Below are 20341 nucleotides of genomic sequence, written 5' to 3'. Positions count from 1 at the left end.
CCAAATTTTTTGTTTGACATTTTTATTTTTGGTAAAGGCTTTTGAAAAAGTTGACTGAAGCAAACTTTGTGAAATTCTGAAGGTATTGCATATAAAATATAGAGATAAAAAGGGCATCTATGGAAATGATACTGGATTTATGAGTTGGAGGACATGAAAGGGAAGCAGTGGTTGAGTAAACAGTGATACAAGGCTAAAACCCATCCCCATTGTTATTCTATCTGTACATTGAGCAAGCTGTGTTGGAAATGAAGGAGAATTTTGGAAATGAAATTAAAGTTCAGAGAGGAGAAATTGTAACTTTCATATTTGCCAATGACATCTTAATTTTGTCAGGGACAGCTAGGACTTGGTAGATCAACTGAAAAGAATAGATGTCTTTGAAAGAAGTTATAGCAAGCTTTTGAAATATGGCACTGCAGGATAATCTTGATGATTAGATGAATGTATTGGATAACTAAAGAAGAGGTAATAAACTGAATTGGGGAAAAAAGAAATGTAGGGCACATTATGCCTAAAAGAAGGAACTGGTTGATTGTGAATTCAGCACTGGGGTGGAGAGAGAGAGAGAGAGAGAGGAGAGAGAGAGAGAGAGAGAGAGAGAGTCAGTAATCAAATTCAAATGGATCTTGATTGTCATAGTTTTGCAGAGGTGAAGATGCATAGGAGAGATTAGCAAGAGGAGCTGCATCAGACATGTCTTTGGGTTGAAGGCCACAGTAAAAGTTTGGTGTATCATAAAACCACTTTTCCCCTTGTACAGGCTGCAGTTAAAGAACAGCATTCTACAATGTAATAGTAACAGCTATGTTAAAAACTTTAATAATTTGTATCATAATGATAAGTCATTATTATACTACTGCTCTATTGTTTTATTTTTTAACTCATTACATATCTCTTTAATTTTGTAGCCTTGCAAGCTAAAATAATTAGTGAGGTATCCTGAATATGCATATGTGCATTTAAATCTGGCAAAACATTGGCTGTTCCTCATAATTGTTTCTGTTAGTGTAGTCATTATTAAAATCAAATGTTTTGGTTTCATTTGAATTACAATGGGCACACAGTTATATATTTTTTTTCAGATGCTTTGTACAATTTTGATCATGGAGATCGTCAGGTGACTGGTCCCCTTGGTACTGCTGGTATTTTTACTACTTACCCAGCGCCTTACTTATCACTTGTTGGAGCATTCATAAATGAGGTGAGTGCCATCACGAATTCATGAAGTTAAGTGAAAGTTATTAGGATTTTCAAATACCTTACAGGAATGCAGGAGGACAATGTTCTTGACAGTCACCAATATTTCAACAGGTGGACATTCCATCGTTTTCAAATTGCAAATACTATTAGAGAAAGCTATGCATGGTGTTTTAAACCCCTGGTGGGTGGTATTGCACTGATGTGGAAACAAAAAGGTCATGTATACAGAAAGACAACACACATAGTAAAAAACTAGTGCCACCACACAACCAAAGATGACTAACAGCAGACTATATTGACTGTGAAACATTGACCAACAGAAGATGAACATGTATTTCTAACTCTGTCCCACTGTTGTTTAACTGGTGAGGGAGCAGAATTCCAAGCTGAATTAAGACAAAATCTTCTGTATCTATTCATAAGGCCATATGCTAGTGCAATCTCAAAGCCATCCCAGTAACTGGAATTGCGCACTAGAATCTCTATGTTGTTATGGTCCATAGGATGACCAGTACTAAGGCAGTGTTCTGAAATGTCAGTTTTTTCTAGCTTTTGTAAATGTGTATGCTTTATACAATACTCCTTCAAAGTCCTATTGGTCTGACCAATATATGGCATGCCAGAACTGCAGGGGATAAGGTAGACACTCACCTGATACAAACCAAGATTAATCATCCTTTACAGATCCTAAAAAGGGCTTTAATCATAGACAGTGATCAAAAAACTCACTTCACTCCATATTTCTTCAGAATATAACCAATTCTGTTACAAATTCTACCTGCAAAAGACAAAAAAAAAAAGCACTCCGTCTTCAGGCCACAAGTGGTCTACCAGGACCATCTGACCGCCATGTCATCCTCGATGGAGGATGCGGATAGGAGTGGCGTGAGGTCAGCACACCACTCTCCTGGTCGTAAGATGGTATTCTTGACCGAAGCCACTACTATTCGGTTGAGTAGCTCCTCAATTGGCTTCACGAGGCTGAGTGCACCCTGAAAAATGGCAACAACGCATGGTGGCCTGGAGGGTCACCCATAAAAGGCAGAAAAGATTTTGGCTTAGACACTGCCTCGTTCTCATTGTCCACCCAATTCAGAGTTACTTGGTAATGCTATGTCTCACTATCCCCATTCTGAAAAAAGGTAACTGAAGGCTGGCTAACTCAGTTGGCACTTTCAGGGTCTAAAATTACATGTGTCCTATGAACTATGGTAGAAAGTACATCTTCACACTGAGACAGATGGTAATAACTGTCAGCCTGAAGATATGAAATCAGTATTAAATGGCTTGCTACCAATGACATGGCCCAAGATACCATCATCCTCCCTCCTGACCAACACATCAATGGAGGGCAGGCAGCCATCCTTTTCTATACTACCAATAAAGCAAATGTTTGGTAGGATTGAATTTAGATTTTCTAAATAGCTGTGCAAAACTCACTGCCATGAGACTCAGTGGGAGAAGTGTTGTCTACACATGGGAAAAAGGCAGACAGGTTTTAATGTTGCCAACTCCAGGGCATCTTTCTCAAAATCTTACAAAAAATGATTAGCAGCAGTGACAAAGGTCTCCCCATCACAGTGTCACCCGTCTGCTTATTGAACTGGTCACTAAATAAAAATACGAATAGGACTTGTGCTCTGAGGGTTATATACAAACTTCATTATGTTTGTAGGTAGACCATCATTACCTGGAACTGAGAAACTGGATGATTTTCACCTGTTATCAGTATAACATCCTGAGAATTCCAAAACTTTCAAGAGTTTTTTAATTTTAAGTTCAATTTTTTTTGTGCAATTTCTCATTTTCTGTTGTAATTTTTTCATATTTTATTTTATTAATTTTGGAGATATATTAAGATGCCATGCTAACTGGCAATTGAAGACATATCAACTCCATCTGCTTTCATCACTTTTGCGATTACTGGTAAAATTTGATGGAAGTCTCCAGAGAAGAAAATAGTTCAGCTGGCCATAAGGCTACTGTTGTTAGGCAAATATCAAATTGTTATGGGATACTGGAACCTCATCTCAAACTATAGAAATGCTGTCCTGCAGCATTACCAGTATTATTTTCCTTTGAAACATTACGGATGCTATATGTGTCACAGACATACATTATCAGTATGGTAATTGGGTGGCCTTATGCCTGTCACCGCTAGATGGCAAAGGTATTATTTTCACAACAGCAGGGGATTTCATGTCATCACGACTTGGCCATTTAGCATGAAATATTTATAAATTATGCACACAAATCTTCCTCTTGGGTCACTGTACACATTACTGAGATCCAGATAAAAATCCTTGCAATATTTCCTGAGATTTTTGACAGATTATGAGTGCAATATGACTTTGTAATGGCAAAAAATATTTTTTATGTGGTGTATTTACAGTTTACTAATTTTTGGATTTATCATTCACTTTTCCTGTGAAACCTTGCGTCTTGTTAATTTTCATGGTTTTAGGGTAACAGAAAGTACCCCATAAGTTTTGATAAGCGAATTTGTGAGTATCAATGTATGTGAAATAACTAGTCATATCTTTTGATTGCACTGACTTGAAACTTAAATTTTTTATGCCATCAGGAGACATAGGCGTTAGTATATGAGATAGATTTCAACTTCATATGCATGCAGATTAACTGCATGGTTAAATGATGATGGTGTCCTCTTGGGTAAAATATTCTGGAGGTAAAATAATCCCCCATTCGGATTTCCGCGTGGGGACTACTCAATAGGATGTCGTTATCAGGAGAAAGAAAACTGGCGTTCTACGGATCGGAGCATGGAATGTCAGATACCTTAATCGGGCAGGTACGTTAGAAATTTTAAAATGGGAAATGGATAGGTTAAAGTTAGATATAGTGGGAATTAGCAAAGTTCGGTGGCAGGAGGAACAAGACTTTTGGTCAGGCGAATACAGGGTTATAAATACAAAATCAAATAGGGGTAATGCAGGAGTAGGTGTAATAATGAATAAAAAAATAGGAGTGCAGGTAAGCTACTACAAACAGCATACTGAACGCATTATTGTGGCCAAGATGGACACGAAGCCCACGCCTACTACAGTAGTACAAGTTTATATGCCAACTAGCTCTGCAGATGATGAAGAAATTGAAGAAATGTATGATGAGATACAAGAAATTATTTAGGTAGTGAAGGGAGATGAAAACTCAGTAGTCATGGGCAACTGGAATTCGATAGTAGGAAAAGGAAGAGAAGGGAATGTAGTAGATGAATATGGATTGGGGGTAAGAAATGAAAGAGGAAGCAGCCTGGTAGAATTTTGCACAGAGCACAACTTAATCATAGCTAACACTTGGTTCAAGAATCATAAAAGAAGGTTGTATACATGGAACAAGCCTGGAGATACTGACAGGTTTCAATAAGATTATATAATGGTAAGAAAGAGATTTAGGAACCAGATTGGAAGACATTTCCAAGGACAGATGTGGACTCTGACCACAATCTATTGGTTATGAACTGTAGATTAAAACTGAAGAAACTGCAAAAAGGTGGGAATTTAAGGAGATGGGACCTGGATGAACTGACTAAACCAGAGGTTGTACAGAGTTTCAGGGAGAGCATAAGGGAACAATTGACAGGAATGGGGGAAAAAAATACAGTAGAATAAGAATGGGTAGCTTTGAGGGACAAAGTAATGCAGACAGCAGAGGATCAAGTAGGTAAAAAGACGAGGGCTAGTAGAAATCCTTGGGTGACAGAAGAAATATTGAATTTAATTGATGAAAGGAGGAAATATAAAAATGCAGTAAATGAAGCAGGCAAAAAGGAATACAAATGTCTCAAAAATGAGATTGACAGGAAGTGCAAAATGGCTAAGCAGGCATGGCTAGAGGACAAATGTAAGGATGTAGAGTCTTATCTCACGAGGGGTAAGGTAGATACTGCCTACAGGAAAATTAAAGAGACCTTTGGAGAAAAGAGAACCACTTGTATGAATATCAAGAGCTCAGATGGAAACCCAGTTCTAAGCAAAGAATGAGAAAGCAGAAAGGTGGAAGGAGTACATAGAGGATCTATACAAAGGCAAGGTACTTGAGGGCAAAATTATGGAACTGGAAGAGGATGTAGATGAAGATGAAATGGGAGATACGATACTGCGTGAAGAGTTTGACAGAGCACTGAAGAACCTAAGTAGAAACAAGGCCCCGGGAGTGGACAACATTCCACTAGAACTACTGACAGCCTTGGGAGAGCCAGTCCTGAAAAACTCTACCACCTGGTGAGCAAAATGTATGAGACAGGCGAAATACCCTCAGACTTCAAGAAGAATATAATAATTCCAATCCCAAAGAAAGCAGGTGTTGACAGATGTGAAAATTACCGAACTATCAGTTTAATAAGTCACGGCTGCAAAATACTAACGTGAATTCTTTACAGACGAATGGAAAAACTGGTAGAAGTCGACCTCGGGGGAAGATCAGTTTGGATTCCGTAGAAATATTGGAACATGTGAGGCAATACTGACCCTACGACTTATCTGAGAAGCTAGATTAAGAAAAGGCAAACCTACGTTTCTATCATTTGTAGACTTAGAGAAAGCTTTTGACAATGTTGACTGGAATACTCTCTTTCAAATACTGAAGGTGGCAGGGGTAAAATACAGGGAGCGAAAGGCTATTTACAATTTGTACAGAAACCGGATGGAAGTTATAAGAGTCGAGGGACATGAAAGGGAAGCAGTGGTTGGGAAGGGAGTGAGACAGGGTTGTAGCCTCTCCCCGATGCTATTCAATCTGTATATTGAGCAAGCAGTAAAGGAAACAAAAGAAAGGTCAGAGTAGGTATTAAAATCCATGGAGAAGAAATAAAAACTTTAAGGTTCGCCGATGACATTGTAATTCTTTCAGAGACAGCAAAGGACTTGGAAGAGTAGTTGAATGGAATGGACAGTGTCTTGAAAGGAGGGTATAAGATGAACATCAACAAAAGCAAAATGAGGATAATGGAATGTAGTCGAATTAAGTCAGGTGATGCTGAGGGAATTAGATTAGGAAATGAGACACTTAAAGTAGTAAAGGAGGTTTGTTATTTGGGGAGCAAAATAACTGATGATGGTCAAAGTAGAGAGGATATAAAATGTAGACTGGCAATGGCAAGGAAAGCGTTTCTGAAGAAGAGAAATTTGTTAACATCGAGTATTGATTTAAATGTCAGGAAGTCATTTCTGAAAATATTTGTATGGAGTGTAGCCATGTATGGAAGTGAAACATGGATGATAAATGGTTTAGACAAGAAGAGAATAGAAGCTTTCGAAACGTGGTGCTACAGAAGAATGCTGAAGATTATATGGGTAGATCACATAACTAATTAGGAGTTGAATAGAATTGGGGAGAAGAGGAGTTTGTGGCACAACGTGACTAGAAGAAGGGATCAGTTGGTAGGACATGTTCTGAGGCATCAAGGGATCACCAATTTAGTACTGGAGGGCAGCATGGAGGGTAAAAATTGTAGAGGGAGACCAAGAGATGAATACACTAAGTAGATTCAGAAGGATGTAGTCTGCAGTAGGTACTGGGAGATGAAGAAACTTGCACAGGATAGAGTAGCATGGAGAGCTACATCAAACCAGAGTTAGATTATAAGACTGAAGACCACAACAACAACAACAACAACAACAATGCCCACCCATTCATGAGAAGAATATGTGTTAACAGACAGACAAACAGATAGACAGACAAACAAAAATTGATCCTATAAAGATTCAGTTTTTCCTGATTTATGCATGGATCTCAAAAAAGTAAGTTAAAGCAAACATATGTCAAAACAGGTTGGTTCATTCAACGCCAAATCTAATCTCAGTTAACCATAATGAATATGATAGAGGAATATGAGTAACGGAAGGGGCCATGCCAAAACTTATTAAAATTTCAAGAGTCACTCAAATGCAGTTCTTGTAAGGAATGTATGAAAGTTGTGAAAATCTAATGTGATGTGCACTGTGACTTACTTGCGGGGTCAACAGTGAAGTGAGGTGTTTTGTTACACAGGGTGTCGGAGCATCTTTGTTCCTGGCAGTAGGCCTAAGATGAACTGCTTCCCCAGAAGATCATATAATCTAGAACAGGAAAACACAATAAAAGTTAAAATTGTTGATAGTATCTTATGATATGGAACTTTTTTTGTGGAGTCTCCCTCTTCACCCATTCTGGCAGGTCAGCATTTCTGTGCTGTTGTAACATTACTCTCAGGCAAACAAGCCCTCATCAACACAAAATGTACTTCTCTGTTAGCCTCCTCAGCAGTGTCCCTAAGTAATTTTAGAATGGTGTGTTCAACAGAGCTTATGAAATCAACCACAAACAAAAGTCTTTCCCTAGTATGGATAAAGTTGCATAATCCAAAGATTTCTTGTTGACTTGATCATTGAATGCAATATAATCAGGCTTCAAGCCACACAAATGTTCAAACTTAGTCACTCAATGACACAATAAGGTTTCCAATTAGGCAGCCAAGAAAATGCAGAAATTAACATAGCAATCCTTATAGGAAGCCAAACAGTTCCTTAGAAACAGAATTAAACTCTCAGTGAGTATAATGAATCATTTCATGAACTAGATATAAACCAATTGCTGTATCCCAAGGCTACCTTCTGTGGCACATCCACCAGCCATGCAGTCATTTACCATGAGTTGCCAAAACTTTGGCCCACTATTGATACCACCTCTGGAGATAGGACGAAAGATCACTTGCGACACAGCCACCAGCCACACAGTCATTTACCATTGGTTGCTGAAGGTATGGTCCACTAGTGACACTACCTCTTGAGATCAAATGAAACCAATCCATCATCAACACCAACATGGGTTATTTTCAGCTGAACCTCCAGTAGCTGCAATGGTACTGTGTGGTATCAGTTTCTCCACCAGAGGTGTATGTACCACCACTAACAAGCTACTATCATGGCACTACCTCACCTCTGCAAGTCACGTGCCCCTGGAAAGCCATCTTCCATCAGGCTGCAGGTATTTGGGACACTGCCTGATCAGTCTGCAGACAGTTCAAACTTCAGCTTACAGTGTCTACACCTAGTAGCTCATCAGTTGGAGTTCACAGAGCCATGCAGAATCAATCATGTCCTTGTGGACTTCAGATGTGTAAGAACTTTCCTGTGCAACATCAGCAACTGTGCTTCCAAGTAGTGCAGACTTATGCCCAAGAAACAGTGTTCTAAAAGATATACAATGTTCCGTGCTACCAGACATTTCAATTTGTAGTGCATTGTTCCCTTTGGTCATGAACACTACACGATCCATTACTTGGTGTGATTTGTGGCAGAAACATTAATGCAATGAAGGTTTTGCATCAACGGGGCATTAATGTAATGCACTTCTTTGACAAACTTTGGAACACCACGTTGCACTTCAACAAACTTTCAGTCATTTGAGTAATGAGAATAATGAGGCTACACTCAAGTCTACAACTTTTTTGCTTTATGCTAGTAGTATCTGCAAAAAGGTTGGTCATAGGCCAAAACCCTCAGTGTTAAATGTGTTTTTAGACCACCATCTAAGACTAAGGCCCTTTTTGGGGTTTGTAAAGGATTAACTCAGTTTGAATAAGATGGGCATTATCTGTATCTTCTGCAGTTGTTCAGTGACAACACCACTGAGTCACAATTGGAATCAATTGACATGTACAAATACCAGGGTTTAACAATTTCTTCATATATGAAATAGAATGATTACAAAGGCTTATCCATGGGTGAGATTGGTAGCAGTCTTTGGTACATTGGCTTGATACTTAGTAAACACAGTCTGTCTACAAAGGAGACTACTTACATCAATTGTGCATCCCATCTTATGCTACTGTTAAGTGTGTGATCCCATACCAAATAGGACTAACAGAGACTGTATATATCTACATCTATGTTTATTATATGGCTACTCTGCAGTTCACACTTAACTGCTTGGCCGAGTGTTTATTGAACCACTTTTTATTTATTTATTCATACGTCAAGTTCTGTAGGACCAAATTGAGGAACAAATCTCAAAGGTCATGGAACGTGTCAATGTATGAAATTACAACATAAAAGTAATCACAGATAAAAATAAAATGTGTATAAACCCAAAAAAAGGCAATCCATAAGTTTAAGTAAACGCAATCAACAATACAACAAGAATCAGCTTAATTTTTCAAGGAACTCCTCGACAGAATACAAGGAGTGACCCATGAGGAAACTCTTCAGTTTTGATTTGAAAGCTTGTTGATTACTGCTAAAATTTTTGAATTCAAGTGGTAGCTTACTGACAGTTTACTGTCTATCAGAACACCTAGAAATTTGAACTGTTCAGTTTCACTAATTGTATGCCCATTCTGTGAAATTAAAATGTCAGGTTTTGTTGAATTTTGTGTTAGAAACTGTAAAAACTGAGTCTTACTGTGGTTTAGCATTAGTTTATTTTCTACAACCCATGAACTAGGTCATGAACTGCACTATTTGAAACTGAACCAATGTTGCACACAACATCCCTTACTACCAAGCTAGTGTCATCAGCAAACAGAAATATTTTAAAGTTACTCGTGATACTAGTGGGCATATTATTTATATAAAAAGGAACAGGAGTGGCCCCATCACTGATCCCTGGGACCCCCCCCCCCCCCCCCCCCAATTTGACCATACCCCCACTCAGACTCCACATCACAGCCATTCTCAACATTCGCTACCCGTTGCTTAAGTAATAAAGTAAGAGGTGAACCAATTGTGAGATACTCCCGATATTACATAGTGGTCCAACTTCTGGAGCAATATTTTGTGGTCAGCACAATCAAGCGCCTTAGTTAAATAAAAAATATACCTAGCATTTGAAACCTTATGTTTAACCCATCCAGTACCCCACAGAAGAAAGAGAATATAGCATTTTCAGTTGTTAAATGACTTCTAAAGCCGAAGTGTACATTTGATAGCAAATTGTGTGATATAAAATGATCAAGTATCGTTACATCACAGCCTTTTCAATAACTTTAGCAAACACTGATGGCATAGAAATAGATCTAAAATTATCTACATTATCCATTTCTCCCTTTTTATAAAGTGGCTCTACTACTGAGTACTTTAATCATTCAGGAAACTGACCATTTCTAAAGGAAAAATTACAAATCTGGCTAAATACAGGACTAACATGTGCAGCATAGTACTTTCATATTCTGCTAGGCAGTCCATCATAACCATGAGAGTCCGTAGTCTTCAGTGATTTAATTGTTGACTCAATCTCCCCCTCGTCTGTATCACAGAGGAGTGTTTCAGACATCAATTTTGGAAAGACATTTGCCAAGAAAGTTATACAATTCCCTGTAGAAACTAAATTTTTATTTAATTCACCAGCAATGCTCAGAAAATGATTGTTGAATACGGTACTTATATCTGATTTATCAGTAACAGAAATATTTTTACTACGAACTGACTTTATATCGTTGACCTTGTGCTGCTGGCTAGACACTTCCTTCACAACTGACCATATGGTTTTAATTTTATCCTGTGAATTAACTATTCTATTTGCATACCACATATTCTTTGCCTTCATAATAACATTTCTAAGCACCTCACAATGCTGTCTGTAATGGGCTACTCTAGCTCGATTTTGACTATTTCTAACATTTTGATATAATTTCCACTTTGTTCTACACGATATCCTTATCCCGCTAGTCAGCCACCCGGGCTGCCTATTACTGCTAGTACCCTGTTTAGAACATTCTAATGGAAAGCAACTCTCAAAGAGCATGAGATTGTTTCTCTACTGCTCCACTTTCGAACAGTACATGGGAAAAACGAACAATTAAATCTTCCTGAGTGGGAGTCTCTTATTTTAGTATGATGGTCATTTTTCCCAATGTAGGTGGGCATCAACAAAATATTTTTTAATTCCAAGGAGAAATTTGATGGCTTAAATTTTGTTTAAAGACCTCACTGCCATAAGAAATGCTTCTGTTTTAATGATTGAGCTGTATCCTGCTGCTTGTGTGGGTGAGTATGAGTGCACTGAGTGTAGTGTTACTGCATTTATGTATCTGAATCAACCACCAACTGTAACGGCATGGACCAGCCACTAGAGGCTGCCTATTGGAAGTGTGCATGTGACATGGCCTTTGCTGCACCATCTGCTGGCAACTCACACTTATATATGAACAGAGCACTGCTGACTTGCTCTTGCCATGTTCTTTTAGTTTGTACCAAACATGTCAGTTGTTCTGTGTATCGCTTATGTTGCACCTTCTGTATGATTATTTTGTCTTGTTACATTTGGAGTCACTTGAAGCTCATTACCATTATTATTTAGAGGTTTATGAATACCGTATTTACTCGAATCTAAGCCGCACTCAAATCTAAGCCGCACCTGAAAAATGAGACTCGAAATCTAGGAAAAAAAATTTTCCCGAATCTAAGCCGCACCTGAAATTTGAGACCCGAAATTCAAGGGAAGAGAAAAGTTTATGGCCGCTCCTCCAAATCGAAACAAAGTTGGTCCATTGTAATATGAGACACAATTTAGGTGGAATGAATGACGATACGGGTACAGCAGTTTGGTTCGAGTCGTAAGCTTAGCAGTTAAGCTTTACCAGGTAGCCATTGCTATGCATCAGGCGCTCCGTCCGTATTTATACGGATACCCTTCCTTCTTCACGCGCTTCATCTTGTTTTAATTCATTGCTTGTTTTTCTTTGATCTGACAAGTGCCGTTCTCTTTGCTATAGGTGTTTACGTCACTCTAAAACTGAAAATGCCTTATTGTACTGTGTCATCCATTGTTTGTCGCATTCTGATGATGAATGTTTACGACTTGTTGCCGATCGCGCCATGGCTTGCTTTAGTGCGCGCTGCCGCTGCTTACCATTAAAAAATGAGAGAGGAATTGTCTCATTAGCAAAACATTGGAATGAGACTGCAATTTTTTGTTACTTACACTGCTGCTTTCTTTGATAATGATCAACAAGAACCAAATAATAGACTGCATATGATAGAAGATGTTCTGAATGAGAGTTTAGCGAAAATTTTTCTCCATTTGAAAATCTTTGCAGGCGTCTCTTTAGTACATTACATTCTGCACAGAAATTAGATTCATCTTAAATTTAAAAATCTAGTCAATTGCCGTGCTTCATTTCTGACTGTATCACTATTATGCATAAGAATAATACGAATATAAAACATGACAGTATATTCTTCCGCGTTTGCTGTTGTCTCACTCTAGTTTCGTAGTTTATTAGGCAGACAGGATTTAAATGAGATAGCAGCAAACGCGAAACAATACATGCCAAAATGTTTATATTCGTATTATTCTTACGGTGAAGAGAATACTGCATGTGATTGACAATTCATAAAAGTTCCTATTAGCAACCATCTCTTCTCACAAGTAGGAAAAAATTCAAAACGTAGAGTTGGCCACATTGACAAACATCCCAAACAGTCTTGCCAGTGGATTTTCGTAGTACATTGAAATGCTGCTACATTCGAAGATGAACAATATGGAATTTGTATTTACTTCGTTGGATAATGTATAAAAATGCAGTGGTCGAAACATGGGGCGGAGAAAAAAGCTCATCTTCCATCTTTGTTTTTGAAATTTATTTACTGACCCAGAGGTTTTAGCGCCAGTATTTATCTTGGTGCCTGCAAAGCATGCCTGTGTAGCGCTACATATATTCGACGGCAGAAGTTCGATGTGGCGGCACCTACCAACATTTTTCAGAACTTCCGCTTGCTTTGCACTCTAAGCCGCAGGCGGTTTTTTGGATTACAAAAACCGGAAAAAAAGTGCGGCTTAGATTCGAGTAAATAGGGTATAGCCATATTTATATTACTTGGATCGGTTTCGTGTATTACTTGGTTAGTATAGATGCACATCTTCAAACTTTTCCAATGTCCTCCATCAACTGTATCTGGTAAGAATCCCATACTGCACAGCGTTATACCAGAATAGTACATAGAAGGGTAAAAACTAGACTAAACTCTGTCTGTACAGATCTCGGCAGATCGTAATGGTACTGAGCGATTGCCACGGTATCCCCAGCCTCAGGCATCACTGGATGCAAATATGGAGGGGCATGTGATCAGCACACTGCTCTCCTGGCCTTTGTCAGTTTTTGTGAATGGAGTAGCTATTTCTTAGCCAAGTAGCTCCTCAATTTGCTTCACAAGTGCTGAATGCAACCTGCTTGCCAACAGCACTCAGCAGACCATACGGCCATCCGTCCAAGTGTTAGCCAAGCCCAACAGCGCTTAACTTCAGTGAACTGACAGAAACTGATGTTACCACTGTGCCAAGGCTGTTGGCACATATAAGAGTATTGTAAGCAATCTCGTTAGTGGATATATTGTATTTTCTAAGTGCTCTGCCTATGAAATCCAATCTTCAATACTCCTAAGGATGACTTCACACATTTTATTGTTTGGAGTCAGTTGCCACTTTTCACACTATATAATATCTTGTCTAAATCATTTTGCAGTTGGTTTTGTTCCTCTGATGACTTTACTATACAATCAATGGTAGCATCATCTGCAGACTCTTAAGAGGGCTGCTCAGAATGTCTCATAACTTGTTTATATACGAGATCTGTTCAAAAAATTCCAGAACTTCATCCGCACAATTTTTCTCTGCTTACCTTTTACTTATTGTGCATTATCTCCTTCAAAATACTCTCCTCCACATGTGATGCTCCGCTCCCAACTCCGTTTCCACTTCCAGAAGTAGTATTGGTATGCTTTTGCTGGATCGTGTGAAGTGCTGTCTGCAAGTTTTCTCTTATGTCATCTATCATTGCAAATCTTCCTCCTTTCAATGGGGTTTCAACTTTGGAAATAAAAAAAAGTCCACAGGGCCCAGGTCTGGAGAGTATAGAGTAAGAGGCAGCACAGTGATTTTGTTTCTTGTGCAGTAGTTGTGCACCAACAGGGATGAAAGTGCAGGTGCATTATTCAGGCCCTTTCCTTCTAACATTTTCTCACAGGTATCACAACACATTCGAATAGTGCCATCAGTTTGTCCTTGCAGCACGAATTCATGATGAACTACTCCTTCAAAGTCAAAGCAAACTATCAGCATGGCTTTGACATTTTACCTGACCTGATGAGCATTTTTTGGTCTTGGAGAAGCTCTCCTGACCTATTGTGAAGATTTAACATAGACCCATGTATCATTACCAGTTATGATTCTCTTAAGGAACATCTAGTTCTAATTTGCATGAACCAAAAGGTCTACACAGATTGTGAGGTTAAGATCTCTCTGGTCTTGACTCATGAGCCGTGGACTGAACTTGACAGCAACGTGATGCATTCCCAAATGCTGTGTGAGGGTGTTATGAGATGATTCAACTAAAATGTTACATTCTTCTACAATCTCTGGGGACACTCAGTCTTCAGTTAGCATGGGACAGTCAGTTTTCAATTGGCGTGCACAATTTCATTGATGTACCCAATAATGAGCAACATTGCTAGACATCGAAGGGCATCCTGAATGAGGGTCATCTTTAACTTCTGTCAGGCCGTTTTTAAACCATGTGAACCATTTATAACACCAAGTACAGCTTAAGAATTCATCGTCATATGCCTCCTGCATAATTTGGTGTGTCTCTGTAAAGGTTTTCTTAAGTTTTACACAAAATTTAATGCAGATGTGTTTCCCCTCTAACTCTACCATTTCAAAATTTGCAAACTGTATTCAGTACAGCACTGAACAATAACCAACAGACATTCAACAGTGAAACTTCTGGCTGTCACACATTAAACACAGGCACGTGCAGGGATGCCAATTGCATTTAACTTCAATGCACCACTGGTGCTAAATTACAAATGTTCTGGGATTTTTTGAGCAGACCTCATTCATCAGGAACTGCAGACGATGTATAAGACTTCATTGGTGAACACCAGATATCACTTCTGTCTTACTTGATGAACTTCCATCATTTACAATAAAATGTAACCATTCTGATAGGAAATCATGATACTAGTCACACAGTGGGATGATACTCGATAGGCACACAATTTGATTAGAAGCTGCTTGTGAGGAACAGTGTCAAAGTTTTCTGGAAATGTAGAAATATGGAATCAATTTTAGATCCTCTGTATAAAGCACTCATTTCTTCTTATGAATAAATAGCCAGTTGTGTTTCATAAGAATGATGTTTTCTGAATCCGTACTGACTGTGTTGTCAATATTGCTTTCTTTGAGGTGATTCGTAATGTTCAAACCTGTCTGTTCATGACAGTACACAATACCAACATGTTCCAAAAAGCCACGTGAAAATGCTATTTTTGAGAGGGTCAGAGATAAGAGATCGAGTGTTATGGGTAGATCTTGCCTTATCAAACATTTGTATACCTGTTGGAAGAATGGGCATACTGTAGCTATCCTACAGTGCTGGATCAAAATTCAAGCATTGCACACTTCCTCCAGCCCAGGCAAATTGAACAAATTAGTTGGTTCTTTTGCATTAGGTGTGATATAGGGTTAACCTTAGGCAGTTTATAAGAGCACCAATTGTTTATGGGCAGTTCCCGTTTTTGCGTACAAAAAGTATCAATTGCAGGGATTCCCACTTCTATAATTTCTGTTCATGACAGATCGTTAAAATCCTTAGCATATGTGCTCTCTGGGAATGTCAAAACTTTTTTCAATATAATTATTCATTTCCGAGATGCAGGCTTTCAAATTTACCCTACTTTTTCAGAAAATTGCGAAAAAAAATGGTTACAATTATCTAACTGACTATCCATAGCAAATACTTCAAATTTTCACTGTACATTCTTTAGACATTCATCAAGAAAAATATTTGTCTTTTTTTGAAAAATCTGTATCTATTATCAAGATAAACTTGAAAAACCATGATTTTTGGGTGTCAAAAGTACCAATTGTGGGAAAGGGTACTTCTATAATTTCTATTCATGGCACCAGTCAAAATTTTTATCATATGCTGTTAAGATGATGTTTTGAGGGAACCCTGAAACCTTTTCTTATATCACTATCCTTTACTGAGGTCCAGAGATTCAAAATTACCATACTTATGCAGATGTTATCCAGTCTGAGTTGTAAACACAGTTTTTAACTGACATAGTGGACTCATCAACCCCTCCCATGAACCATAGACCTCGCCGTTGGTGGGAAGGCTTGCGTACCTCCGCGATACAGATAGCCGTACCGTAGGTGCAACCACAACGGAGGGGTATCTGTTGAGAGGCCAGACAAACGTGTGGTTCCTGAAGAGGGGCTGCAGCCTTTTCAGCAGTTGCAGGGGCAACAGTCTGGATGATTGAGTGATCTGGCCTTGTAACACTAACCAAAACGGCCTTGCTGTGCTGGTGTGCAAACGATTGAAAGAAAGGGGAAACTACAGCCATAATTTTTCTCGAGGGCATGCAGCTTTACTGTATGGTTAAATGATGATGGCGTACTCTTGGGTAAAATATTCCGGAGGTAAAATAGTCCCCCATTTGTATCTCCGGGTGGGGACTACTCAAGAGGATGTCGTTACCAGGAGAAAGAAAACTGGCATTCTACGGATCGGAGCATGGAATGTCAGATCCCTTAATCGGGCAGGTAGGTCAGAAAATTTAAAAAGGGAAATGGATAGGTTAAAGATAGATATAGTGGGAATTAGCAAAGTTCGGTGGCATGAGGAACAAGACTTTTGGTCAGGTGAATACAGGGTTATAAATACAAAACCAAATAGGGGTATTGCAGGAGTAGGTTTAATAATGAATAAAAAAAAATAGGACTGCGGGTAAGCTATTACAAACAGCATACTGAACGCATTATTGTGGCCAAGATAGACACGAAGCCCACGCCTACTACAGTAGTACAAGTTTATATGCTAAATAGCTCTGCAGATGATGAAGAAATTGAAGAAATGTATGATGAGATAAAAGAAATTAGTGAAGGGAGACGAAAATTTAATAGTCATGGGTGACTGGAATTCAATCATAGGAAAAGGAAGAGAAGGAAACATAGTAGATGAATATGGATTGGGGGTAAGAAATGAAAGAGGAAGCCGCCTGGTAGAATTTTGCACAGAGCACAACTTAATCATAGCTAACACTTGGTTCAAGAATCATAAAAGAAGGTTGCATACATGGAAGAAGCCTGGAGATACCAACAGGTTTCAAGTAGATTATATAATGGTAAGAAAGAGATTTAGGAACCAGGTTTTAAATTGGAAGACATTTCCAGGGGCAGATGAGGACTCTGACCACAATCTATTGGTTATGAACTGTAGATTAAAACTGAAGAAACTGCAAAAAGGTGGGAATTTAAGGAGATGGGCCCTGGATAAACTGACTAAACCAGAGGTTGTACAGAGTTTCAGGGAGAGCATAAGAGAACAATTGACAGGAATGGGGGAAAGAAATACAGTAGAAGAAGAATGGGTAGCTCTGAGGGATGAAGTAGAGAAGGCAGCAGAGGATCAAGTAGGTAAAAAGACAAGGGCTAGTAGAAATCCTTGGGTGACAGAAGAAATATTGAATTTAATTGATGAAAGGAGGAAATATAAAAATGCAGTAAATGAAGCAGGCAAAAAGGAATACAAATGTCTCAAAAATGAGATTGACAGGAAGTGCAAAATGGCTAAGCAGGCATGGCTAGAGGACAAATGTAAGGATGTAGAGGCTTATCTCACTAGGGTTAAGATAGATACTGCCTACAGGAAAACTAAAGAGACCTTTGGAGAAAAGAGAACCACTTGCATGAAGATACAGAGCTCAGATGGATACCCAGTTCTAAGCAAAGAAGGGAAAGCAGAAAGGTGGAAGGAGTATATAGAGGGTCTATACAAAGGCAAGGTACTTGAGGGCAATATTCTGGAACTGGAAGAGGATGTAGATGAAGATGAAATGGGAGATACGATACTGCGTGCAGAGTTTGACAGAGCACTGAAGAACCTAAGTAGAAACAAGGCCCCGGGAGTAGACAACATTCCATTAGAACTACTGACGGCCTTGGGAGAGCCAGTCCTGAAAAACTCTACCATCTGGTGAGCAAAATGTATGGGACAGGCGAAATACCCTCAGACTTCAAGAAGAATATAATAATTCCAATCCCAAAGAAAGCAGGTGTTGACAGATGTGAAAATTACCAAACTATCAGTTTAATAAGTCACGGCTACAAAATACTAACGTGAATTCTTTACAGACGACTGGAAAAACTAGTAAAAGTCGACCTCGGGGGAAGATCAGTTTGGATTCCGTAGAAATATTGGAACATGTGAGGCAATACTGATCCCACGACTTATCTGAGAAGCTAGATTAAGAAAAGGCAAACCTACGTTTCTATCATTTGTAGACTTAGAGAAAGCTTTTGACAATGTTGACTGGAATACTCTCTTTCAAATACTGAAGGTGGCAGGGGTAAAATACAGGGAGCGAAAGGCTATTTACAATTTGTACAGAAACCAGATGGCAGTTATAAGAGTCGAGGGACATGAAAGGGAAGCAGTGGTTGGGAAGGGAGTGAGACAGGGTTGTAGCCTCTCCCCGATGTTATTCAATCTGTATATTGAGCAAGCAATAAAGGAAACAAAAGAAAAATTCCGAGTAGGTATTAAAATCCATGGAGAAGAATTAAAAACTTTAAGGTTCGCCGATGACATTGTAATTCTGTCAGAGACAACAAAGGACTTGGAAGAGTAGTTTAACGGAATAGACAGTGTCTTGATGGAGGATATAAGATGAACATCAAGAAAAGCAAAACGAGGATAAGGGAATGTAGTCGAGTTAACTCGGGTGATGCTGAGGGAATTAGATTAGGGAATGAGACACTTAAAAGTAGTAAAGTAGTAAAGGAGTTTTGTTATTGGGGAGCAAAATAACTAATGATTGTCGAAGTAGAGATGATATAAAATGTAGACTCGCAATGGCAAGGAAAGCGTTCCTGAAGAAGAGAAATTTGTTAACATCGAGTATAGATTTAAGTGTCAGGAAGTCGTTTCTAAACATATTTGTATGGAGTGTAGCCATGTATGGAAGTGAAATGTGGACAATAAATAGTTTGGACAAGAAGAGAATAGAAGCTTTCGAAATGTGGTGCTACAGAAGAATGCTGAAGTTTAGATGAGTAGATCACATAACTAATGAGGAAGTATTGAATAGAATTAGGGAGAAGAGGAGTTTGTAGCACAACTTGACTAGAAGAAGGGATCGGTTGGTAGGACATGGTCTGAGGCATCAAGAGATCACCAATTTAGTATTGGAGGGCAGTGTGGAGGGTAAAAATCGTAAAGGGAGACCAGGAGATGAAGATACTAAGCAGTTTCAGAAGGATGTAGGCTGCAGTAGGTACTGGGAGATGAAGAAGCTTGCACAGGATAGAGTAACATGGAGAGCTGCATCAAACCAGTCTCAGGACTGAAGACCACAACAACAACAAGTTCCAACAACAAAACGAACCTCCAGAATGCTAAATGGCTCGGGGGACATGTCATCAAAATGGAGCTACACAACACCTTGAACTACTTGGAAGGTGTTGTGTCATGTAGAGATCTTACAAAATAGAAGTGAAACAACAACAACAACAACAACAACAACAACAACAGTGGACTCATTGCAAGGGTTCTGGGATCTGTGCTAGAATCCTGTTTTTAGTCACCATTTTTTCACAAATAAAATTTTATGATATGTTGACTCTGTACAGTGGGCACTTCATGCCTGTACTGTTTTCAGCTCATGTGACCACTCATTGTGTGTTGGTGATGGTGTCTGCAGCATTGTTTAATTCATAAATTTCGGGCGTGTTATAGTATTTGAGAGTTGTAGTATCGCGATTTAGTACCTGAGTAGTGTAAATTCGCGTTGTCGTCTGTCTTCTGTTTTTGTTTTGAATGGTCAGTGTCAGTTGGTCACAGCCATTGTGCTCCCTGCCGCCGTTGGATAAGCAGCTACCAGCAGCAAGTCATATACTCTTAGCTCACTTATTTGTTACATAGTTTAATTCTGAATTTCTTTGCGTGTTTTTGGGTACTTGCATTGTTTAATTCACAAATTTTGGGCATATTATAGTATTTGAGAGTTGTAGCATCGCATTTCAGTACCTGAATAGTGTAAAATCACGTAGTCCCCTTCTGCTGCCAAGCAGTGTGTCAGCTGTGCGCAAGTAGCAGCATTACTGCATTTACTGGGCAGTCTTGTATTTTAAT

At 38.9% G+C, this 20341-nt stretch overlaps 1 protein-coding gene across 1 annotated transcript in view; it reads left to right on the top strand.

The window, feature by feature from the left end:
• Positions 1 to 20341, top strand: part of LOC124613074 (aquaporin-9-like) — a 253864-nt gene that overhangs the window by 169354 nt on the left and 64169 nt on the right. The window contains exon 4 of the mRNA XM_047141659.1: positions 1086 to 1204. Coding sequence (XP_046997615.1) covers positions 1086 to 1204 — 119 coding nt within the window. The remainder of the gene's footprint in view (positions 1 to 1085; positions 1205 to 20341) is intronic.

Source organism: Schistocerca americana, chromosome 4 (genome assembly GCF_021461395.2).
Source record: "Schistocerca americana isolate TAMUIC-IGC-003095 chromosome 4, iqSchAmer2.1, whole genome shotgun sequence".
Taxonomy (NCBI): Eukaryota; Metazoa; Arthropoda; class Insecta; order Orthoptera; family Acrididae; genus Schistocerca; species Schistocerca americana.
The sequence above is the reverse complement of the archived record's forward strand: the minus strand, read 5'-3'. Positions and strand labels throughout refer to the sequence as shown.